General features: G+C 37.8%; 2 protein-coding genes across 4 annotated transcripts; one reads left to right on the top strand and one right to left on the bottom strand.

The window, feature by feature from the left end:
* The first annotated feature begins 927 nt into the window (after nt 1–927).
* LOC122310160 (protein FAR1-RELATED SEQUENCE 5-like) lies at nt 928–11,632 on the top strand. The gene is made up of 5 exons (XM_043124039.1): nt 928–1,080; nt 1,162–1,239; nt 1,346–1,496; nt 1,582–3,689; nt 11,471–11,632. Exons 1-5 carry the CDS (start codon nt 928–930, stop codon nt 11,630–11,632), a joined length of 2,652 nt encoding a protein of 883 aa, XP_042979973.1.
* A 10,710-nt stretch (nt 11,633–22,342) lies between these two features.
* LOC122311126 (5-formyltetrahydrofolate cyclo-ligase, mitochondrial-like) lies at nt 22,343–26,333 on the bottom strand. 3 transcript variants are annotated; one of them, XM_043125532.1, is made up of 7 exons: nt 25,992–26,332; nt 25,607–25,747; nt 25,185–25,334; nt 24,284–24,325; nt 24,147–24,192; nt 22,962–23,032; nt 22,343–22,834 (listed from the first exon to the last, which is right to left on the bottom strand). In XM_043125532.1, exons 1-7 carry the CDS (start codon nt 26,275–26,277, stop codon nt 22,704–22,706), a joined length of 867 nt encoding a protein of 288 aa, XP_042981466.1. In that variant the 5' UTR covers nt 26,278–26,332; the 3' UTR covers nt 22,343–22,703. The 3 variants fall into 3 exon arrangements, with proteins under 3 accessions (XP_042981466.1, XP_042981469.1, XP_042981468.1); XM_043125535.1 differs by lacking the exon at nt 25,185–25,334 and having other exon boundaries at nt 25,992–26,333; XM_043125534.1 differs by lacking the exon at nt 22,962–23,032 and having other exon boundaries at nt 25,992–26,333.
* Nucleotides 26,334–26,658: the final 325 nt, after the last annotated feature.

Genomic DNA, 26,658 nt, shown 5'->3' on the forward strand with positions numbered 1-26,658 from the left:
AAGTTTACACTATTATTTTATTCATGTGTACATGGAGATGGAATGGTTTGTATTTTCTGAGATGGGTAATGGGGGTTAGGGTAGGGCATGGAGGAAAAAAATTTCATCTTTGTTAGAATACGTGGAAGAAACTCATCTGGTTTCGCCGTGTGCACTTCTCCTCTGCTTTTATTCTGGAAATGCTCTGTTTGAGTCGAAAAAAAATCTCCTCTGCTCAGTATATGTATCGTTATTTTTAGAAAGGTAAAAGTGTTATGGCTGGGGCTGTATTTTTTATTGGTACAGCAAAATCTAAGAGTATGAGTGTGTTGATACAGCAAAATATAACCGACCAACGCGAATTACTTCCACCAAAATCTTTAGCAACATTGGCTGGAAAAATCTGTAAAAATTATTGTGAGGGTGGAGATCAGTTAGGCTTAGAAGTCTGAACTCCTTAGTTATGCGAGACGTATTACAAATGTTCAGGTTGGTTTGGTTAAAAATATAAAAATTAAATATTAGTGAAAAAAATAATAACCCAGTTTCGTTCAATATACATCCATTATTTACTAAATCAGATGGTTCAATTTTAGTCTTAATCGTCACTATTGCCTTTATTTCATTCCTCTTGCAAGCTTGGGACTTCCATTTGTTTCCTTATTGCCCATAAGAACTTTATACATTTTAGTTTTTATATTTGAGGTTGGGTAACCATATCTTTGTATCATAATAGTCTCTATCAAAGTCATGCACCATCCTTGGTCATCATTAAATGCCTCCTCAAGTTCCAAGAGAAACCGAGAAATGCAACAGAATGTACTTCTTCATACACAATCGATCAGTTGAGAAATTAACATATGATCATTGCTTATCAAAGTGCTTATCTTTTCATAATATGCATTACGTATGGAGGGATTTAATCTTCCTTTTTATTCTTTTGTCGTCATGTTCATCGTCTATAAAGTCTTGGAAGACATTCATAGTCTTAGTGTGATGGGGGAAGACGAAGATGGAATGCCACATAGTTGCTCGACGTCGACTTCACATTCATTAATGTCGCATTCAGATATTGTTTATGGCAATCCGATCGTCTACCAAGTAAGTATAGTTTTTGATGTCTTTAATTTTTTAATAATTGATGTGGCCAGCTCATGATTATTTAAAAATTTCATATGGTAGCGTTGTTTTGATGTAAATATGCCATATCCTCCGACAAGTAATCTGGTAGACAATCGCCCATTTCATGCTTCATTAGAGGTATGAGAATTTGTCATGAATTTTTAATTTTCAGAAATTAAGAATCATAGCATTTGTTTAGAGTCATTCTAATCTGCCTAACAGAATTGGGGTAATGTTTTATTAGTTGCCACATTATATGCCGTACTCGCCGAGTAATCCGAAGGATCTGAGACAAGAGGCGCCCTCATCGTCAACTGTGGCAGCTGCTGTAGAATTTGAACAAAATGTGGGCAGTACATCACCGATGACTGATGCACATTTTCTTGACGTCGATGGTATTTTATATCAACCTACCTTTTTAACAATATATTAGAGCAATATTGTTTTTCTACTAATCCATCCTTGCGTGAATAATTTTAGAAATGGGCTTCGATTTAAATGATGATTTAGAGGGTACCACTTTTGTCCAAGATGATGAGGGTAGAGTTGAACCGCCAAGATCTGGGATGGAATTTGATAGTCTGAAAGAGCTGACTTCCTACTACAAGCAATATGCGAAGCTAGAGGGTTTTGGTGTACGGACACAGAGAACTAGAAAAGATGATGATGGGAGGCCTGTGTATGTCACTGTTGGTTGTGCCCGTGGCGGAAAGTACCAACCTAAGAATAGTAATATCTCGAAGCCACGGCCAACAACCAGAACGGATTGTAAAGCAAGAGTGAATGCGACGTTGAGCAAGAATGATAAGTGGGTTTTGACAACTGTTGAAAATGTGCACAACCATATAAATGTGAGCCCCAAGAAAACAAGACTTTTGCGGTCACACAAGTTTCTTGATGAATACAGTCAGAGGATCCTAGACCTCAATGATCGAGCCGGTATAAGAATGAACAAAAATTATTATTCTCTTGTCGTTGATGCGGGTGGTTATGAGAACCTAACTTTTCAAGAGAAAGATTGTCGGAATTTCATTGACAAGGCTAGACATTTGAGGTTGGGTAAAGGCGGTGGCGAAGCCCTTAATCAGTATTTCCAGAGAATGAGAGACCAGAATGATGGTTTCGTATCTAACATGGACGTGGATGATGATGGTAGGTTACGAAATGTTTTTTGGGCTGATGCTCGGAGTAGAGCGGCCTATGAATATTTTGGTGATGTCGTAACTTTCGATACAACCTACCTAACAAATAGATACGGGATGCCTTTTGCACCGTTGGTTGGTGTTAATCATCATGGACAGTCTATATTATTAGGGGCGGGATTGATTTCCTCTGAGGACACACATACTTTTGTGTGGTTGTTTAAAATGTGGTTGGATTGCATGAATGGTCGAGCGCCCAAAGCCATAATAACTGACCAAGATCGGGCAATGAAGAGTGCTATTGCCATTGTATTCCCCGAAACTCGTCATAGGTATTGTCTATGGCATATAATGCGGAAACTTCCAGAAAAGTTAGGATCTCACTCATGCTTCAATGTGGGGTTGAAGACTGACATTCAGACTGCAGTATATGACTCACAGACCAGAACAGAATTTGATCAGAGTTGGGGTGAACTACTTGTGAAGTATGATTTGCTTGGCAATAATTGGCTTCAGACCTTATACGAGGAAAGGCATTTTTGGGTTCCAGCTTACATGAAAACTGTATTTTGGGCTGGTATGAGTACCACTCAAAGGTCGGAGAGCATGAATGCATTTTTCGACGGGTATGTCCATTCCGGAACCACATTAAAGGAATTCGTCGACCAATTTGATAATGCTCTTAGAAAGAAGGTCGAGGTAGAGACCACTGCTGACTTCAATTCAATCAACCAAACAATTCCTTGCGTGTCTCACTTTAACATTGAGAAACAGTTCCGAATGTGTTATACAAATGCAAAGTTCAAAGAGGTTCAAAAAGAGTTGCTCGGCCTAATGTGTTGTAACTGTTCCTTGGTAAGCACACAAGGGTGCATTCTAAAATACGATGTCTTGGATGAAATCTCTACTGAAGACCACATCAAAACAGTGAATTTCTCAGTTTTCTTTAACGAGGACGAGGTGGAGGTAAAATGCACGTGTGCATTGTTTGAGACGAGGGGGATTTTATGTAGACATGCCCTTAGAGTTTGTCAGCTGAAGAAAATAAACGTGCTACCATCAGTATATGTCTTGGATCGTTGGAGAAAGGACTTAAAGAGGAGATACACATTACTCAGAACTAGTTACGATGACCAGCGGGACAGATCTGACAAACGGAATTATGAGCTTGTGGTCAAGAGGTGTTCAAAATTAGCAACCAAAATTTCCTCAAATAATGCACAAGTTAGTGCATTCTTGCGTGTTGTTGATGAGTTCGACTCAAAATGTGAAAGTTCAACACCAGAGCCGGAGTGTGGACAAACGACTGCGCAACCAAATGTGGACTTGGGGAAAGGGAAGAAGAAGATATTAAGTCCTAACGTGGTCCGGGGGAAAGGCAGACCCCCAAGTAAGAGGAAGGTTCCACCCGTAGAAAAGATTGCAACAAAGAGTGAAAAAGCAATGGTTCTACACAACACTACACCTAGAGGGGGGTGAATAGGTGTAATCTAATTTTTCTGGCCTTTTGAAAATTAATCAAACAAGCAGATAATAAATGAAACAAATAACACAAATAATCAACACATGATTTTGTTCACGGAGTGGAAACTCATTTGAAGAACCTCTTCAAAATCTAAAACCACTCCGGGTGTAAGACACCACCTCAAATCCACTATAGAAACTTTAGTTTGTTACAACCAATTTAGAACACTCACAAAACCTTTGTAGTAGCTAAACTTGGCTTGCAACACCACGAGTGACCCACTCGATCTCTACACGCATGTAGTGTCGGAACTCCGACCTTCCTATAGCTTCCTACGAGAAACTCTCGATCTCTGCATCAACGGCAGCTCCGGACTCTTCCGGCCAACAAAATGTCAACTTCAATGGACTCAAGTGAAAGCTGATTTTTGTGTATGTTGTGGTGGAGAAATGTTTTTCCAAGAAAGAATCAATCAAATGGGGGAGAGATTGCTCTAAGATGTTCTTGGAGGCCCTTAGGGTTTTTGCTCTGATTCTCCACACTTAGAACAGAAGCTAACATGTTCTATTTATAGTTCCCATCAAATGAGGCGTTCAAAACCCTACATTGTAAGTGATCTGGAACATTGGCTCGAGCGAAGTGTCGAGCGAAGGTCGAGCGCCGAAATCTGCCTGAGTTCGCTCGAGCGCCATGTCGAGCGAGTATCGAGCGGTCGACTCTGCCTGAGTTCGCTCGAGCTCAGTGTCGAGCGAGGGTCGAGCGACACACTCTGCTTGGGTTCGCTTGAGCTCAGTGTCGAGCGAGGGTCGAGCGGTTGAATCTGCCTGAGTTCGCTCGAGCTGTATGTCGAGCGATGGTCGAGCGGTTGAATCTGCCTGAGTTCGCTCGAGCCGTATGTCGAGCGATGGTCGAGCTGTTGAATCTGCCTGAGTTCGCTCGAGCGCTCTGTCGAGCGAGGGTCGAGCGAAGTCGCTTCTTTTGACCAATAATGAGCACACTTCAAGCCCACTTCAATCCTTCCGCAACAACACTTGTTACAACACCATTTTACACAGGTTTTCACAAGAATATGCCAATACGCTCATTTTTCCCTCAACAATCTCCCCCTTTGGCATTTCTGTGACAAAACCTCTAACCTATACATATGACCTAATCCTAGCACACCCAATTAGATCCATATTCTTGAACATGTTGAAAAATTTCTGCACACGCTTAGCAAACGGTTAAACATACCCATTCACATATGCACAAAAACGTATTTGCAATTCTCAAATCATAATTCATGTCAAGTACAGGTTTTAGAAGAGAAATATTTCATTAAACAACAAATCATAGATTGAGTTCAAGAAACATTAGTCAAACAATCAGCAGCTAACAAGAGATATAAATCAACAGGCATAACCAAAAGCTGCTGTTCCCCCAAAACAAAAAATGTGTTAGTACAAGTAACACTCCCCCTGAGTTAATACTGTACTACTCCCCCTCAACAATATCTCTCCCTCAACAATCAATCTCCCCCTTTTTGTCACAAGAGGCCAAGGGTCTCAATCATCACCATCGGTATCCTCATCATCCTCATTGAGCTGCCTCTCGATGTCATTGAAGCGTTGAGTCACAAGTTGTTGCAGGTTGTCAACTTTCACCTCAAGGCTGTCGAACCGGGCGTCAAGGCGAGTTAGATACTCAAGTACCTGCTGAAGACTGGGCTCCGACGAACCGGGGGCTGAGGAAGATGGCTGAGAGCTGGATGGGGCCGAGGTAGACGGCTGAGAACTAGATGGTCGAGAGCTCGAAGGCTGAGAGGAGGGAGCGGGAGGGTGCTCAACACGGATAGGCTGTGGAGTTGTGTGAGCACGACTCAACTGGACCGTCCTACGACCAATAGGAGCCTTAAGGGCAATTCTCGGCTCCTGAGGATGGAAAGCAACAGATTGGGAGAGAGCTATTCGGGTGATTAAACACGGTAAGGGCAAACCAGTCCGTGTTTTGGAGGACCGATACGCCTCAACAATAACCCGACACAAAAGACTTCCTAGATCAATGGAGACACCATTGATCAAGGCATACAGCAGACGGGCACGGTCAAGACGCACATCACTATTATGACCAGTAGGATCTAAGTTCGTAAGAACAATCCTACTAAGAATGAGGTGATCGGGGGTAAAACGAGCAGTTGAAATAGAGGTTGTCCCTTCCCAACTACTAGGTCGGCCACAAAGACAAGTAGCAATGACTTGTGGACTTGGAGGAGATGTCCGTGAGTAGGGAAACTCAGGATAGAGCTCACGAGGGGCATTTAGCAGAGTCGCTATCATGCCCGGAGTAACTCGGAAAACAACATTCCTGAGACTGACTTCAAATGAGTCATTAACAGATATGTCATGAATATTGGAGTAAAACTCCCTAACCAACTCCACAGAAGGAGTGGGATGACCAGTGGTCAATGCCTGTCACTGACGAGACTCAAAAATACGGGGAATTATAGTCTCGGTAAGCTCACCTAATGTCACTTCACGCTCGACTATGGGAGTACGATGCGAGAAGTTCTGAGAGTATAACTCTTGGGCTCGGGCACTATGGAATTGGGCTTGAACGGGTGCAGGAGGGTTTTGGCGAGGACGAACACGTCGAGACATGGTGTCGGCTGTAGACAGAGTCAAAGACGTTAGACAAGGCTAAGGCAATGCAAAGACGTGATGGATGCATGCATGCTGACGCAACAATGCCAACTAACAATGCAAGACTCGGTGCATGCCCGATGTCACTCCTCATTTTTCAAAACAATAACAAATGCCTAGGTCAAAGTGTCCCATATGCATGCTAATGCCTACTCATGTGAAAGACCAACATGCATGCTAATGCCAACCACATTCATGACACATATGCAATGACAACTCAAGCCATTTACAAGCTAATACCAACCCATTTGCATGACTCTTATGCAATGACAATGCCAAGCCATTTACAAGCCAATTCCAACCCATTGGCAAGCGAAAGCCAAACCTCATGCATGACCCATGTGCAAACCAATGCCAATTCTAGACCAAAACACCTTCAAAACATAATGCAATCCTAGTTAAACGATGTCTCAAACCTAGGATAGACATGAAATAGATATGGGAGCAATGCTATGCCAATGCATGATGAAAAACCAAAAACACACTTCATTGAGGCATTTTATCGAACACTTGGAGTGCATCCAAGTGAGAAACTCGGGTATAGACCCATGGGAGTTTCAAAAACCTCCTAAATACAACCAATCCCAACAATGGCTATACAATAGCCTCAATAAAACAAGATAAAAGAAAAACAATCGAAGAAAGACTCTCAAACACCCAATCCGAAACCCAAATGCATAACAACACACGGAAAAACCCTAAAATAAAAACATCAAATCACGAAAATACAAGAGAGAAAAGGATTTACCTTGGTTTGAAGATGATTTCGGAAGAAAAAAACTTGTTTAAACGAAGAAATTTGAGAAAAGGAGGAAGAAAATCGCACGAGAGGGAGAAAGAGGCCACTGTGCTCGAGCGGCTCGAGCGGCGCTGGGTTTTTATACCAGGCGTTCGCTCGAGCGAACTTAAAACCCTCGAGCGGCTGTCGAGCGGTTGTCGCTCGAGCGGGGTAGAGCGAGTGTCGAGCGAGACCTCCAGAAAAACACATTTTGCCCAGTTTTGAGGCACACAACACTCACATGACTTGGACAATTACTGGGAATGTCAATTTTCACACCAAGAGTACATATCAAATGTAGAGAAGCATCATATTCCCATAAAATACGCAGTTTAAAACTAAGTATCACAAATAATATAGACGTGCGTGTTTAAAGCGGTCCTTGCTCAATCAAGAAATTTCAACCATAAGGCGTGAGTGGGGCTGAGCTGAACATGAAACCATAGGTGCTTGGGAAGCTCATTCAAGACACAGAAAGTCAAACCTAATGCTGCTAGGACCTGAATCTTTCTGTTTAAATACTTGTCTCAGTATGTTCAAGAAAACAGAAAACTTATTCTGTTTTTCACCCTCTTTTTTTTTTTTTTTTTTTTTTTTTTTTTTAATTTCAACTTCACTTTTTCTTTTCCTTTTGAGATACATATTTTTGCACAAATGAACCATGATGAGGTCATCTAGCTCGTGGTCAATTCTGTATGAAGATAGAGCTTCCTACCACTTTTGATTGCCTCCCCAATAAACTCACAAGTGGTGAAATGTCAATTGACCGAGTTTGGAGTGAAGTGTGTGATGCCAGTCACAGATTACACGAGATACTCATGTTCCAAATCTTTGTAAAATATAGAAGTATGATACAAATCTCAAAAGACACATGCACTTAGATTTTAGAATTAACAACCCCACTATCATATAGCCCAATCATGAAGTGCATGTAGGGGCAGCAAACAACGACAAAGAAACTAGACAACAACAAAAAAACAAACAACAACAAAATAAAACAAAAATGCATGTAATGTATGTAATGCATGTAATGCATACCTGTCAGTCTACAGCACCAAAACCATGTGTGGCTCGCGTCTTTCCCTTTTGGATGATCCACCTTGGTATCCATTTTCTTGAGAAGGGCTTTTCAATTCTCTTGGTGTGCCTCTTAAGCTCAAAACAGTTTGGTCGGATGTGACCAATCTTACCACAATGATGACACACAGGGCTTGCTTTGTGAGCTCTTTGTCTCAAGAAGGTTGAGACATTCTTAGAGTCATTCATGTAATTCTTACCCCTTCCAGAAGGATAAGCAGTTCTACTATTAACAAATGCAGGAGCATGCACAAAGTGACTCATTAATTTAAAACAGTTTGGTCTAATATGGCCTAGCTTCCCACAATGATGACATATGGGGCTCATGTTGCAAGCTCCTTGTCTTTTGGGAGGAGGAACAGACTTTTGCACTTGCACAGGCTTCTTACCCTTTTCAGATGGATGAGCCTTCCTTTTTTCAGTCATTTCAGGAACAAACACTGTGGTTCTCACATTTTTACCGAAGGCTTTTGAGCTTGAAGGAGCATCAGGATTCTCTTCAAAATAGCCTAAACCACTTTTATCACTAGAGGACTTTCCTAAACTTAGGATTTTGTCAAGCTGGTTTGTCCCAATGGAGAATTTCTGTAACTTAGTATTTAACAAAGTTAGCTCATTTTCATGAGTTGTTACTTTATCTTCCAAAGTCACATTCCTCTTTTGCAACTCATCTGTTAGACCAATGGCTTCTCTTAGTTTGCCCTGAAGTCCTTCATTTTCTCTTTTGCACAAATCTATTTCCTCAATATGTGCTTTATTGAGTTTCCTCAATTTTACACATTCCTTATACAACTTCTCATAGATTTCCTGCAAGTCATCTTCATCCCCGGATTCATTTTCAGAAACACTCTCAATTTCAACCACAGATTCACTGTTATGACTTTTTCCTGCAACAGAGGAAGTGAAAGCCATGTAGTTGAAATTTTTCTTCCTGGGAGAACTCTCTTGTGAGTCACTTGACTCAGACTCACTTTCAGTCAATGAAGCAGCATTAGCTTTCTCTTTGGCCTTTTTGTAATTCGCACACTCAAGTCGAATGTGAACAAAACCATGACATTCATGGCACTGAATATTGTCATTGACAGCTCTAGTTTCTCGCTTATACCTCCCTTCTCGGTTCTCTGAACTAGAACCTCCATTGATACCCTTGAACCTTCTCTTCTCTTGTCTTGGGTTTTTCTGGGCAAACATCTTCCTGAATTTTTTAGCATAAAATGCTATCTCCTTGTCACTCATGGCAAGTTCGTCAGAAGATTCACCAGACTCTTCTCTAATAGCTTTGAGGGCTATGGACTTGTTTTTCTTATCCATAGGAAGAGTATGTTCATAGGTTTGTAAGGAACCTACCAACTCTTCAATTCTCATGTTGTCCAAGTCTTTGCTTTCTTCTATAGCAGTGACTTTGGGACGAAACCTCTCAGGAAGAGATCTAAGGACTTTTCTCACAATTCTGTCCTCAGGAATTCTATCCCCTAAATTAAAACGAGAATTGACAATATCATTAAGTTTGCTATAGAAGCCATCAAAAGTTTCATCATCCTTCATCCTAAGTTCTTCAAAGTTGGTGGTCAGCATTTGAAGTTTAGAATTTTTTACAGCCTTGGTACCTTCATGGGTAACCTCAAGAATGTCCCATGCCTCTTTGCAATTTTCACACATGGAGATTCTCTTGAACTCCTCCTGGGACACGGCCATGAATATCGCATTCAGGCCTCTGCTGTTCCAACTACACTCGTTGACTTCATCCCTAGAGTAATTTTCCACACCCTTAGGGGTTTCGACTCCCTCAATGAATACAACCGGTTGTTTCCATCCCTTTGTTACAGAGGTCCACACTCGTTCATCCACAGACTTAAGGAAAGCTCTCATTCGAACCTTCCAATACGCATAGTTACTTCCATCAAAAAATGGTGGAGATGTGAGTGATTGAGACCTATCCATTTAAACCACTACAGCAGGATCACACTCAGGAACTAAATCCTAGCGGAGTGAACCCGCTCTGATACCAATTGAAAAAGCAATGGTTCTACACAACACTACACCTAGAGGGGGGGTGAATAGGTGTAATCTAATTTTTCTGGCCTTTTGAAAATTAATCAAACAAGCAGATAATAAATGAAACAAATAACACAAATAATCAACACATGATTTTGTTCACGGAGTGGAAACTCATTTGAAGAACCTCTTCAAAATCTAAAACCACTCCGGGTGTAAGACACCACCTCAAATCCACTATAGAAACTTTAGTTTGTTACAACCAATTTAGAACACTCACAAAACCTTTGTAGTAGCTAAACTTGGCTTGCAACACTACGAGTGACCCACTCGATCTCTACACGCATGTAGTGTCGGAACTCCGACCTTCCTATAGCTTCCTACGAGAAACTCTCGATCTCTGCATCAACGGCAGCTCCGGACTCTTCCGGCCAACAAAATGTCCACTTCAATGGACTCAAGTGAAAGCTGATTTTTGTGTATGTTGTGGTGGAGAAATGTTTTTCCAAGAAAGAATCAATCAAATGGGGGAGAGATTGCTCTAAGATGTTCTTGGAGGCCCTTAGGGTTTTTGCTCTGATTCTCCACACTTAGAACAGAAGCTAACATGTTCTATTTATAGTTCCCATCAAATGAGGCGTTCAAAACCCTACATTGTAAGTGATCTGGAACATTGGCTCGAGCGAAGGTCGAGCGCCGAAATCTGCCTGAGTTCGCTCGAGCGCCATGTCGAGCGAGTATCGAGCGGTCGACTCTGCCTGAGTTCGCTCGAGCTCAGTGTCGAGCGAGGGTCGAGCGACACACTCTGCTTGGGTTCGCTTGAGCTCAGTGTCGAGCGAGGGTCGAGCGGTTGAATCTGCCTGAGTTCGCTCGAGCTGTATGTCGAGCGATGGTCGAGCGGTTGAATCTGCCTGAGTTCGCTCGAGCCGTATGTCGAGCGATGGTCGAGCTGTTGAATCTGCCTGAGTTCGCTCGAGCGCTCTGTCGAGCGAGGGTCGAGCGAAGTCGCTTCTTTTGACCAATAATGAGCACACTTCAAGCCCACTTCAATCCTTCCGCAACAACACTTGTTACAACACCATTTTACACAGGTTTTCACAAGAATATGCCAACACGCTCATTTTTCCCTCAACAAAGAGAAAGAAACCGGTAATAATTTCTTGTTCAAAAGTGCGTGTCTCAATAGTTAGTTTTATGATTCTAATATATGTGTTTTCTTGTTTTTGGAACTTAGACTTCCAGGAAAATTTTGGTAGATGCAACAGAATTGGGCGAGAACCCCGGATCGGTACAACACACATTTGATGTTGGTGCTGTTTCGATAGAAAATGACATTCTGTTACAATCAAATTCACAAAATGAGGTTAACTGTCTTTTTGCATTAGGAATACCATGATTGAGCTTATGATACCATTTGATTTTTGTGAGACAAAAGAAAACGTGCTACTTTAACATTGTTTTAATTATTGATTAGTTGAGAAACTTGCGTGTCTTTCAGACTTGTAACTGTTGACTGATGCGCTGTCATAAAATTAGAGGAAAGCCACCTGGAGATGAATTAAAAGGTTAGAAGGGTTGTTTTGGGGGGGGGGGGGGGGTGTTGTCGGTATTTTTTTAAGCCACATGGGTTCTTCATATGGATGTGGTGGTGGGGGCTTGGTTTTCTGAAGAGCAAGAATGGAAAGTTTGAATGTAAGGGTTCTTCATTTGAGGTTAGAATGCTCTAATTTAAACCTTCATTTATGTTATGACCGAATGAAAAATATGCCTTGGATCATTGCATTTGGTGGGGGGTCTAAATTTTTCATGGTAGATGGGAATTGGAGATTTCATAGTAGAAGCTGAATGATTGTTGAACTACAAGTGTAGCTCACGATTTTCTACTTTTATAAACATTCATGTTAGATTGGTGGGGGTCATGAATATATTATTTTGTTAGATTTGGTTGATATCTAAATATAATCCTTGTAAAAAAAGATGGGAATTTTTCATTCTGTCATGAATATATAAAATTAGAGGAGTTTGGTTGATATCTAAATTTAATCATTCGGAAATTTCCATATTGCATTTGTCATGAATATATTAAATTAGAGTCCCTTTGGTTGATATTAAATATGTATCATTCTAAAATTTCCATATTGCATTTGTCATGAATAGGAGGAGCTCGGGTTACTTCCAGTGTGCCTCACGGTTTTGGAATTTCCAGGAGGAGTTGCTCCGGTTAAGACAAGAATAGTTGTGTATGGTTTATAAATAGAGGAAAGCCAATGTAAATTTGCCACAAGATATGTAAAGAAACTTCCAGGAAAGCATTAATATTTTAATACATGCACCATTATAGTCAACTGCTCACAATGTTGTTTTAATACTCACTACTTTAACATTGGACGTAAGATGCTACTTTTTCACTCAAAACTTGTACACACGTTAAAGGTGCTTTTGCATGAGTACGCCGAAGGCCTAACACAGACGTAAGAGAATGGAAAACATGGGTTTTTGTCACGTCTGTGTTCTATTAAATATGTCGATGGTTTTTGGGAATATTTTTTGGGTTCCCTCGACAATTACATGCAGCCGACTTCTGTTATGGCTTCTAAAATGCGCAGAGTACCAAACAATTCCTTGCTCGGTCATAACTTATAATTTACAGCAGGAAACGCGAGTTAGAGTCCCTGGAAGAATGGAAATATTTTCAAGTATGCAAGCCTAACCAAAAAGCAGCAATAAAAAACTCAGATTTGAATGTAGACTCACTTTACATTCCAAAATAATTTTAGAAATAAATACTTACGCCCATTTCATCATATTTTTTACCATTCTATACAGTTGAAAACAACTTCCACATTTGATTATCAAAGAGATTACTAAACAAACTTTGAAGCCACACAGGTTGCTCTTAGCAACATATTACTTACATGCTGTTCATCAAAACATGGTTTTAACTAGTATGACATTCAAAAACCACCTAATCTAATCCATATACAACAGTATGTTTACATGAAATTTATCCAAACCAAGCAAGCACTATTACAATTGTCATAACCCAATACAAAAACAAAAATTTCCGCTTTTCCTTTTTCAGATTCTTCACTATCTTTCTCACTTTGTCTTCCCTTTTCCGAATGTCATACTCGCGATGTAGTACATCATCCCACGTCTTCGAAGCCTTATTCTCTCTTGCATGAAAATTCTCTTCTAGCAGATAAAGTATATCCGCCCATACAAAGAATTCGCACATTGCATTTCCCTGCACACAGTGCAAACTCCCAATGCCATTGATAAAATACCAACCGCAATCAGAAACTTATTATGCAAATTTACCAAATAACAAGTTTACCGTATTATAATTTGGGCAAGCAAAAAATCTCCTTCTAGGATTTTTCTTCGTGTTTGACGTCTTTAATGTAGTTTTCAAACCACACCAACAAGTTGGTGACTCAGTTTGAGAATCATTAACCACAGATGATGAATGAGATGATGCCATGCGTGCTTCAGAACAACCAAAGACATTCAACATCAAATTGTGAGAAAGTAAATAACCATATCAACTGCAAAAAGCTCTAAGTTTGAAACTGACCTCACAATACATGATCTGGCCAACAATATTTTTTTATCTTTTAAATCCAAACATTAGCATCAAAATAGACATCAAAATAGACAATTCTGCCTTATCAAACATTTTCTAATTTAGCAACCAATCGATACATTATCATAATTTTCCATACATTTACATTCACCATAATTGGAATAAGGAACATGATTTTTCAGTTAACCATACTGTAAAATACAGAACCATAGCCAAATTGAAAAATACAGAACCATATTTATGTAAAGCCATGAGTCAATGCAATCTGGAAAATTTGTACCTACTCCACTTTCGCAATCTGCAAGAAGATCCCTACTCCAGTTTCGCAATCTGTAAAATACCAAGAACAGTTTAGAACCTTTCGTGGGGAAAAATTTACCTTTCTCAACGGGGAGTGATAGGAAGGGTTTACGTAGCAGAGCATCAAGGGGCTGAAGGTTTCGGAAACCTGAAATGGAGCATCTGGTTTTCACCGAACGGCGTGGGGTTTCAAACCCAAAACAGGGATGGGTTTCAAACGGAATGACGGGTATGGTCTCACCGAACGGCGTGGGGTTTCAAACCCAAAACAGGGATGGGTTTCAAACGGAATGACAGGTATGGTTTCACCGAACGGCGTGGGGTTTCGGGACCAAAACAGGGATGGGTTTCAAAGGAAATGACCATACGGTTTCACCGAACGGTGTGGGGTTTTGGGGGGGACACTGGCCGGTGGGTTGGGGGCTTCGATGGCTCGGTGGGGGGTTGGGGGCCTGGTGGGTTTCGCCGTTTCAGACCACTTCGCATTCACCGAACGGCGTTCGTGTTCGGGAGGAAAACTGGCCGGTGGGTTTCGACGGCCATGGTTTGCTGGTTTCGGGAAGCCTAGCTCCGTCGACGGCTCCGGGGGGTTGGGGGTTTCGATGGCTCGGTGGGGGGTTGGGGGCTTCGGGGGCTTCGATGGCTCTTGGGGGGAAATAGAGGGATTCACACGGATTCAAGGGAAATGGGTGGCCGGTTCGGTTCAACCGTATTAATGAGCCGGTTTACACGTCATGGCTTCTATGGCTGCAGCGGAATAGTGGCTGCTGAGTAGATTTATTGTTTGCATTATTCATGCTTTCTTTGTCTCGACTCTCAGCGCTGGACAGCACTCACATCTCATTGGATTTATTACGTATATATAAATTTTTATAAAATATAAAGATACTTTTTATAAAATATATAATGTGCAGTAATAAATAATAACTGTTTCCAATATTTTTTTTCAAAGAGTCTACAGCCACCGACAACCCGACAAGAGTAAAGTGGTTATTTATTTTTAATATTCTTTTAAAATACTCTTAAATATTTTAAAAATAAAATAAAATATATAATATTCATAAAAAATATTTACCTAACCACTAAATAAAAAAATAGTGTATTGAGAGAAATGTTCATTATCGAAATTCTAAATATTTCTCTTTCAGTATATCTCAATTTAATATTTAATTATTATAATTTTTCTAAACTTTCAATTAAAATAAAAAAAAAATCCAACTTTTTGAATTTTAAAAAGAAATTTTATTATAATAATATTTTTATTCAATTTTTTTTTCTTTTCTTTTCTAAAACTCCATAAAATATTTTAATTCAAATTATTTTATAATAATTTATAAATTATTTTAATACTATTTACAAATTATCTCATCTCATTTTACTATTCAAACAAAATATTAATTTTTGTTACTATCAGCCATCTTTAATAAATTAATTACATAGTACATTTTAGTTTAATTCCACAGGTACATTTTAATTAAGTGCCTTCTAAATGATTAATAGAATAAAATATTTTATATCTAATATATCATGAGTAATATTACATATAATCTTAGAATGCATAAGCATTGTGTAATTGTTTTGCAAAAAAATAAAGTTTATTATTAAAAAATTAATTTTTTCATATAAATCTCATATTTACTTATTTATTTAAAAGAAATTTTACAGTATTTTTATATTCTACGATTGTAAATATTATTTCTTATACATTATTATATATAAAAATACCCGTACATAGTCATATGAAGCTTAACGTTTAGATAACTCTTTGTGCAATGTAATTTATTAAAAAACAAAAGAAAAACATATTTAAAACAAAAGTACGCTAGAAAACATAAGAAAATAAAACTTTAGGTTCTTCTTTTTATTACTTTTATGTTTGTGTTTTATAATTTTTAATGTTTTAATAAATTAAATAGCACCATATGGTGGTACCCACATCAATAATATTATTTGAGTGGTAAATTTCAAATTGCTAAATAGTATTATTCTAAAACATAATTAATTATATATAACAAAGTTTAAGATAAAGATAACATTTCTTTTTAAAAAATAATTGAAACAACCAGCTAATATATATATATATATATATATATATAACTACGTGTCTAGTACGTAGAGTTCAAAGTGCTCTTCCCGCACCCCACCCCCAAATGACCCGCCCCCATCATTTGGGGGAGGAGGGCTAAATTTGCCACCACATCTTGGGAAGGAGGCCACCGCATCTTGGGGACAAGGCCCCCAGTCCGTGTGGCAAGGTCCAAGGGCGGTCTGTTGGTAGCTCCTCCTCCCCCTCCTGTCCACTATCCACCCACGACTTTCCCCAAAAAAAAAAAAAAAAGTCAAACACTGTGGAAATGAACAAAGTTACAAAATATCACAAAAAAACCCATTGAATCAAAAACGATCAACAAACCAACAAAATTACAAAATTAATATAACATAAAATTTTAATCTTAAAAATAAATATTAATATTAAGTTATTAATATAAACTTACTTTTGATATATATATATATATATATAAAGGATAAATATATTCCTTTTATAAATGTACTTTTACACATTGGATCATATATATATACTCATATAGAAAATATAAACTATAGTTAAATTCAATACTATACTAGTATGAAACTAATAATTTAGTATATATAAACATCATATTATTACTAATATAGATAATTCGTAAAACTGAAAAAATTAGACTGAATCGAAACCAGAAAAATTGAAAGTTCCGATTTTGATAGTGAATCGGTCCGATATCGTTTTTTAAATCTTCAACATCGGTATATACTAGTTTGGTATATATTATTGATGACTTGCAAAATTTCATATTGCAGAATTCACAAATTCGCTCGAGTGGAGGCTTTTGGCCGCTCGAGCGAATTCAGGCAGATTCAAACGCTCGACTTCCGCTCGACAGGGAGCTCGAGCGGGTTGCTGGAAAACAAGGTTCGCTCGAGCGGAGACATTGGCCGCTCGAGCGAAATCAGGCAGAGTCGAACGCTCGACGTGCGCTCGATAGGACGCTCGAGCAAAATCAGGCAGAGTCGAACGCTCAATGTGCGCTCGACACCCCGCTCGAGCGAACATCGTATTTTGACAGAATTAGAGTTTTCCGCCGTGAGACCATATAAAAGCAATTTTTCACTCTATGGTCGCGAGTTTTGACTGGAGAACACTTCTTGGGAGAGAAAAACATAGCTAGAGGGATTCAAATCATCTGTTTTGGAGAGGAAATTCCAATTATTGCACGTACGTTGGAATCATACACGAGCACAGACGGGAGAAAAGCGTTGAATCGTTCCCTTGAGCTTTTGACAACGAGTTGCGGCTGCAAGGAGGATTTTTCAGTGTTTATTTTCCTTAGACCAATTTCTCCCCTATAATTTCACAACTACCCCTTCTGCAAATGCAACGAGCTAAGCTATTGATACATACATGCATACATTATTGAGCATGAGCATTGCCTGAAGAACAATGCTAGCTTTTCTAGTCAGAGCAGTAAAGAAGGTAAGTTTTTTCTTTATTCTTTTTCGAAAAAAAAAAGGATGTGGGATCTCTCGTTTTTGTTCTACTTCAATGAAATTACAGGAGTACAAACATTTTTTTTTAGTTTATAGAGAGATTTGTTTCTGATTATTATGTTTTTTTCAATTGGTTTTGAGCAAAAAAAGTTTACAATCATGGATTTAATTTTAGTCAATCGTTGTGGACATGGGGCTTGAGTCCAAATTCAATCGGTTTTGGGAAGTTTGGAGGGGAAATGCAAGAAAGTGGTGTTGTGGGTGGGGGTATTGCTAGTGGCAGCCACTGTTCAACTTTGGAGAGGCTATATGCTTGGGAGAAGAAATTGTAACAGGAAGTCAAGGTAATATTAGTTCCAAACTTTTTCAGAAACATTCTCTTTGCGGCACCATGCTTTGCTTCCCTAGTGAGCTTGTGCTCGAACTTCCTTTACCATACCCAAGCCATTACGGGTTTTTTTTTTTGTGTGGGAAAGAAGTTGCTTGCTTCAAGTTAAATACGAAAGAGATGCAAGAGAGAGGCAGTGAGCAGGATGAAGATGGAAGAGATGAAAGGCTCGTGCGAAATCAGAAATATGTCTCTTGCAAAGATGGTATTTTGTGTGATGGAGCCTATTGAGATTATTATGTATTTACTAACGTGAGAACATGTGAAAGAAGGGCTGCTATTCTTCAATTAAAAGCCCGACCGCTTAAAAGCACTTCTCCAAACTGATTGAAGGCAAAGAAGACTATCACCACAATACATATTGTGTCTAGTTTTCAATGGAATAAGCATCATCATAGTTTACATTATTTTGGTTTTAAACAAAAATATAGATAGAAGAATGATATTTGCAGTCGTTGAGTGAGCAAATGTAGCAAAAAATGAGTAAATACGGGACTTACATGAAAAAAACAATTTTTTAATAATAGACTTACTCTTTTTTAAAGCAATTACGCTGTGTTTGCACACTTTAGAACTATATGTAATATTACTTATATAGATCATAGCAATATCTAAATCACTTTGATCAATATTTTGGAAGCTATGTAGCAATCCATACACTTCTTACGTTTAGATTTTAATTCAATATAAAGATTTTTCGATTATTAAAAGATTTGCATGCCCTAGTCCACATCTGCAAAGGACAAACAGTTTTATCAATGATATTAGAACATGAATTCTTATTTTTATGCTTTAAACTGATTGAAGGGAATGAACACTACCACCACATTACATATTGTGTCTAGTTTTCAATGGACTAACTACTAGGCGTCAATATGGTTTAGAATGTTCTGGGTGCTGGAAAAAAAGGTTATTGTGCAGTCTACCATATACATTATACAATGCATCTTGATTTGATAGCTCTCCCAAAATCTTGAATAGATAATCCTATTTGACTTGGGCCACTAGGAGCTATTCTAGATCCAAGTATTCATGTCATGATATCATACTCAAACTAAATTTTAAAAAACAAATCAAGTCCAGAGTAGTACTTCTTATTCTCGGTCTTTTCTTCAAAACCCTCTATTTCCAGCTTTTATTAATGAATGCATTTTTCCTTTTTCTATCTTATAATTCCATAAATGTATTGTTATTTCTCTTTCGATCTCATTGTTATCTTCATCAAGTTGCAGTAGCAGGTCAATGTCAAGCAGTAACAAAAACTCCTAATTCACATCAAGGTCGTGGCTAGAGTTTGAGTGATACTGTCTTTGTGGGATTGAAATATAACTAAAGATTTTGGGAAAGGATTACAATTATGGTCGCCATTTTCTTGCTATAAAAACTGGCAAATATTCATCATGAATGTTGTAAGTGATATATGTATTTTCTGAATTCACAAAAATCCTTGCAGTTTGAAAACTCCCTATGATCTTATTTTGTAGTCTGAAAACTCTTGTAAGTTTTTCAGATGGGTTGATCTTGAGATGCCCAATAATGCAAAAATGTTGATTAGCGTCTTCAAGATAAGAATGAGCAGTTAGCTTCCACAGCCAACCATATCGATATACTAGTTGAGTAGAAATTAATTAAGCACAAAGTTCAAATGAAAATACAGGCAACTAGCCATCAATTAGAAATTTCTAAGTATAAGATAACAACTTTTCCGTCGTGGATATTCTTTATTGAGTATTGGTTGCACACCTTGTACTTTGAGTTGTAATGAACTTGTTGACATATTGTAACTAATTAAATGGAATTTCTTGACAAATAGATTGTTGCTTTGTAAGATGTTGACATATGATTGTAGAACCATGCATATAGTACAAGAATTCTCACTGCTAAAATAGATATGGAATCTTTTACCATGGAAGTCATGTACAAGACTAATTACTTCTTGTTGAAATATTTTTTTCTTGGCTTTGTGAACAACATGGAAACAATATATTTACATACAATATTGGCAACACCGATAGCTTAATAGTGCAATAAAACTACTCTGCATCTCAGAAAATTGGCAACCTCCCTATGTATCCATACTAGCATAGAAGTCTCAATGCCAACACCAAAAGTGTAGTGAAATATTTTCAAACCTCAAAATTACATTGAAATATGTTCCAACTCCAAAATTACGTTGAAATATGTTCCAACCGCAAAAATCATAGCTGGATAAGTATATTGTCTTGACTTCCCACTCGAGTTTCACATGCGGATCACAAAAATTACAAAAGAGAAAAAGACAAAATTAGTAGAGAGAGTGCATTCACTTGGCCATGACAATGTAATAAACTATTTGATAACTGTATAATTTTACAATACCTCGTCTCACCTGGTTCTCTTTTGTCTCTTTCTTAACCTTTTTATTACTGTAGGGACTCACCATTTGATTGAGGTCTTCCCTTACTCTTACCATCAACAGGATTATGTAACTTTTCTTTTTTTCTTTTTTCTTTTTCTTTTTTTTTTTTTTGAATTTTTGGTTTCATTACTACCATCATGACACACAACATACTCACTCTTAATAATGTTTTGTATCAAATCTTCCTTAAACTCATGCACACGATTCTTCCACTTATTTAAGTCTTATGATCCTTTGAAGCAAGTAATGTCATGTCTTGGTAATTGTTACACAAATCATTAAACATTTTTGCTTCAAGGTTGTAATGGAGGTCATCATAACTACTCTGTTATGATGGTGTGCTTCCTTTGCAAATCCTTCCTCCAATGATCAAGAACATACTTGGATGGAAACCACACTACTTTCTTTCACATGGTGAGGACAATTTCACATGGTGAGGACAATGAGTGCATGTCTACATAAAATTTTCCTAAACTCGAATAGTCTACATGTGCACATCACCTCACACTCATCATCATTAAAGTATACATAATACTTCACCTCTTTTACAATATCATCATAAATGTTAAAATGATCAACAACTTCATATGTCAATAGTGCACCTTTAATTTTCTTTAAGGAAGACAAAGAATTCATAATCCCCCCTAAACTCTACTTGGACCTCTTTGAACTTGGCATTGTTGTATACCTCTTGAACCTGCTTCTCAATTGCATAGACCGAAATGCAAGGAATGTTTCGTTGGAATGAACCAAAATAAGTTATATGCTCATTCTTGACCATCTTCATTAATGCATTATCATAGTCCCAAACAAACTTCCTCAACGGTGCAGTAGCATCCACATAGCCATTAAAAAAAACATTCATACTCTTGCTACGTGGGCATTCCAGCCCAAAACATACATTTCACATATGGTGGTACTCATTGATGTTGCTTCTTGTATAGTTTACTCAACCAAGCACTATCCATTAAAAGCATTGGTCTGAATGATATTATGCCACCTTTATTCAAATTCTTCATAACTAAAATGGTTATATATACAATTTAATAAAAGAATTTTAAAGCTGTCATATTGGAAATGAGATACAAGTTTGTGAGGTAATTTGCATAAAATGTCCCACAAATGAAATCGATGTTTGGCCCTTGAAAAAACTTCTTGTAATTTTTGCTTGCATTGCCATATCTGGTCGGTTATAATTGTATTAGGAGTTTGGAGTTTGTCCCGACATACACTTCAATCATGATTCGAACAACCACAGAAATGTATCTATGTGCTTGTTTGATATGAGGTCAAATCCAAAATATATCGACTAGCCATGGTCATTGACTCCCATAAAAGGGGCAAATGAAATCTATTACTTATTTGTCTAATACGTAGTGTCAAACGTTATACCATTACCAATTTTCAATTGTAATCTATTATCAATTATAATAATATGTTATAATTATGGCAGTATTAATGGATTTGATATCGTCCCACATTCCTTCCGAAGTTTGGAGTTTCGAACAAGAAAGCCTTGCCTAAACGGTCAATGCGATTCCAAGCATAAGATTTGTGGTTGTTAGTTGAGTGACGCACACATTAGCTTCTATGAATTAGGGTTAGAGAAGAGTTTTGAATTTTTAAAATGCTTCAAAAAAGATTACCCTAACATTTAACACTATGAGAAATGCTAATATAAAATATAAACTTTCATAAAAATAAACTCACAAAGTGATCTAACTTTATGTATAATATGTTAGATCTATTTTACAATAAAAGTATTTTACAATCTGATGTATCATATCAAATCATATCAACTTGTGAGTTTACTTTAATGAATCTCTTTGTGGCTAAAGCATTTCTTTATGTTTTATATCTAGTTCCAATAAATGGAAGACCCAATACTAAACTATGGAGATCTAATATCTATGGAAGATGTAGAGCTTCCTTCCAGTATCGGAGAGGGTCAAGCTCAGGGCTTCTATTAGAAAAGAAAATTGCAGTGTCAATGGTCCCTACAATGCTGGTTTAAACTTTAAAGCCAACGGCAAATCAGGAACATACAAGGAAATTAGCAGCCAAACCATAGCAGGCTATACTCATTCCCTGGCCAGTACAGGACAAATGAAAGGGCACCAGCAAGCTGTCAAGCAGCCCACATACTAATTTAACAATGCAGGGGAATAAGAAATTACTTTCCATGCTTCAATTTAATAGGAAACTGGCTTCTAGTAAAGATGTGAGACCAATTTTCTTTATACATAGCAAAGAAGACGACTTCAGTTCATTCACCTGTCTGAAGCAACTTGGCTGATAGGTATGTAACCAGCAGGGGATACCAGAGCATCCACTGGAACATCATTGGAAGTGACAGCTATGTCTCCTTCTTTGACAATCTGCAGAGAATATGACAGCGCAACTGCAACCCAAAAATACAAGCAAACATTGATATAAATATACATTATCAAACAAAAGTTCAATGATATAAGTTTCACAATATAGTTACTGTGCAGTATTGGGAAGACCCAAAAGCAGTGAGCATGTACCATGGAGAGGTTGCTTCCATTTCTTCTTCTTTGCAAGCTCTTGGTACTTTGCCAAGAACAGATCATAGTAACTTTCAGAATTTAACATGCATCACGAAAAATAAAATCAAACCAAGATCTTGAAAATGTATATGAATGGAGATGCAAGAGAGTAAATTGAAAGACATTCAAAACAATGTCTCTCTATCCAGATCTCTGAGGAGATTCTTAGTTGAAGGCATCATGTTATGACAACCATGTTTGACTTTTTCCTTCTTTATTTTTTTGAAGTCTGGTCAAACAATTCAGATTGAGTGCACTGATCTAATAGCAGTACCACAATTAGAACGGATATAATCTTGTGAAAAGAAGCTTGTTTTAATTTAGAGTAGCTCTAACTAATTTTGGAGTCAGAGGTATTGTTGAACTTTCAAATTTAAGAAAATGGATTGTACTTTTGGCAAATTGGGTTATTTATCATGGTACGGTGTTCTATTTAGAATTTTACTAGTTGGTTTGGTCTTACTAGTCCACAGCAAAAAAAAAGAAAATCTTCAAGTCCTATTTGGTTTTGGTACGAGACATCTATGCAAATGGATGATTCCATTTGATACAAAATGCATATATGATAAATTTCTTAAAAATGCTTTAAGGACTCTGTGATTATCCTATTAAAGGTTTGATGCCAAGTAAATCCTAGGTGTGATGCTTAGGAAGCAAGGTCCGGTAGTTGAGAATATAGGGAGTGCTACCTAGATCTATCCTTTTCTTGTCTTTCTGGTCTCCAGCAACCAAAAATTCAGGAACAGACTTGTTGAGCCTACCACTGTTTCTCCTACAATTCCAGTATAGCAGCTCAAGTACATATACCACTGTTTCTCGGTTGTAAACAGCCATGATTGGCCCGGTGAAGCAGGTGATGTCATGATGGATGTGATGCTGTAATATGAGAGGGAAAGAGAGCTAAGAGCGACTGGGAGGTGATGATGAAATGCTAACACAGTCTAGAGTGTGGTAAAGAGATAAATGCTTTCAGCCACTAAGCCAACATACATTGGAAGCCTACAATTGGGGTTGACTCAAATGGGTCAGGGTTAGGTTTCATGGGTATTTGGACACCCCTAGTCACAGTTTTAGTGGTCAACAACTCCACTGTTGTAATTGATGTGCAATAATAAACCCTGAAGTAGAGATGCATCAACTTACCCCCCACCACGGCCCAAGCGTCTTCCAGATTTGTCAAATACAAGACCTGGCAGATCATTATAGATAAATTTATACTCCAGGCTTCCCAAAGTGTATAGGACAGGCAGGCAGGCAAATGTAAGGGTGTAAAATGTTACCCGGTAGGATGAACAAGTCCAGTGGATCGCCTACCTCCATAACTGCACCAAATGTTTCATTCAGATAATTAACGGTCTACCAACCTCACCAAAATTGACTGCTCTCTTTTAAAGGCAAACTATGGAAAAATATTTATCTTTGGCAACCTATGATGGATCATCAACCATGTTAAATTAAAAGTAATCTGGAAACAAAGTGCGTGGGAATTAATATTGGAAAAGCAAAAAATCAAAAAAGAAATGAAAGTTACATGGATAAACCATTAAGTAATATGATTTGAACAGAGTATTACATGTGTCATCCACAATCAACATGGAATGCTTTAAAAGCCAAAGCCAAAGCCAAAGACATTAAGTAATGCTTTATGTGCAGAAAGAAAAAAAAAAAATTATATGTATAATGCTGCTAACCATTGAACTCCACAAAACCAGAGTTGGCACACTGTATATGAAGTAAAAAAAAATAACGATGAACTTTCCTTGATTTCAGATGTGTAAATCCAAATTCTAAATTGTAAACTCCACATCTATATCAGGACATCAATCCCCACACAAGAAGACATTTGAGCAAAAACGTGATACAGGAACTTATTAGCTGTCTATTTATGGTTTTCATTTGTACGAATAGAACATTTTGAATTCTATCTACACGCACGTAACAGATGAGAGGAAAAAATACTAAATATCATTTACTCTGAATTACCTTAGAGAACTGGTTGAAAGAGTAAACAAAGAAACATTAGAAGGAAAAACTAATGACAAATGCAAATAGACGCATGCAAGTGACCAATGTATTGAAAGAAAAGGAGATTGAACAACTTAAACCTTGAGGACAACTGCTAAAGCTAATATCTCATGCCGAGGACAGGAAAATAGATCAATAAATACAGAAACATGGTACCATCTTCACGTTGTTTCCCATCAGAATCTACAAGAGATGGTTCCAAAATATGCATCGAATTTGCTGTCAGATCATTAACATTGGAAATCCTGAGCATTCTCATGTTGCTATTCCTGTCCTCTACGCGTGGAACATAAAGTTTTTTCTGATCTACAAATTGGTTGAAAATCTGCTGTAAGAATCTCTGTAAGTATGGCACCACCAAAACATCGTCTATTTGCAAACTGAAGTTATGCTTTTGTCTAAGTTGGAATGCAATGTCCTTATATCTAATTCTCAAAACAATATTTTGATAAAAACGAACTTAGAGCTAAACTGCTACTCGTTAAAATAGAATCTGACATTCAGCGCAATATGATCTCACATGCCATTGCCAAACCATTGTCGAATGTAGATGACAGAAAATGCAATGCAAAACACACCTTCAACTGGTTTGGATAGAACTTCTGAGATAATTCGTGATGTATCCACTTCTCGTAAAGCAGCACAGCTGATATAAGCGCACAAAATCTTACTAGCCTGAAACCATGGAGCTCCTAAAACAATACTCTGAATTGCTATATCTGAAAATGGAAGCAAATATATCACAAGTAAATTCTTCCATGACTCATTAGTGTGTTTATATGGCTTTTCTTCAAGTATATCAATTCCATAGAAGTTACAGAAGAAATAAAACCATTTTCTTGAAATTTGATCAAAACGCATTTAAATTTCTTACACTTATAAACCCGAATCTTCAGTCGGACAAACACACAAACAGTTCAAATTCAGTTGGATAACCAAAACAGATTAACTAAAATTTGGGACCTTCTTCAGATCTCCGGATTGGGTCCATGTTCTGGAGCTCCTTGCGAAGTTTGGATCGAAGCGACCGCTTGCGCTGAAATATGGCTTCGACCTCGCGAGGATCGTTGTTCGTGGTCATGGTCACAAAGGAGCGATTAGGATCCTGCGATGGGCATACGTTAGCGGGATGTGATAACGTGGCGATACTGGGTGCTGCCAACGTGGGCGCCTGGGTGAGCAGCACAACCTGCTTTGCACTGCACATCATCATCAGCATACCCGCTCTGGCTCTACAGCGATGAAGCATGCTTCGCGCCGTGTGTAGGAATTCGTTGGGATTGGGCGGGCTGGGGCCTAAGGCCCTAAAGATAATTTTATAATTTATTCTATTAAATTATTAAAATTCTATACACCATATTATCATTTCACTTACATTTTATTAAACAAGATGTGATACATTTATTATAATTAAATAATTATTTATTATATATTTTTTTATTATCAAATAGTGATAAATACACCACATCATATATAATAAAATATAAATAAGATGGTAGTGTAATATATATCATTACTCATTTAGAGGGAAAAAGAGGGTTTTTTTTTTTTTTTTTTTTTTTTTTTTTTTTTTTTTTTTATAATTTTGTCTTTGAATTGAAAACTTCCCTATCAAAATCACTACTGGTAA

Source organism: Carya illinoinensis, chromosome 5, assembly GCF_018687715.1.
Source record: "Carya illinoinensis cultivar Pawnee chromosome 5, C.illinoinensisPawnee_v1, whole genome shotgun sequence".
Classification (NCBI taxonomy): Eukaryota; Viridiplantae; Streptophyta; class Magnoliopsida; order Fagales; family Juglandaceae; genus Carya; species Carya illinoinensis.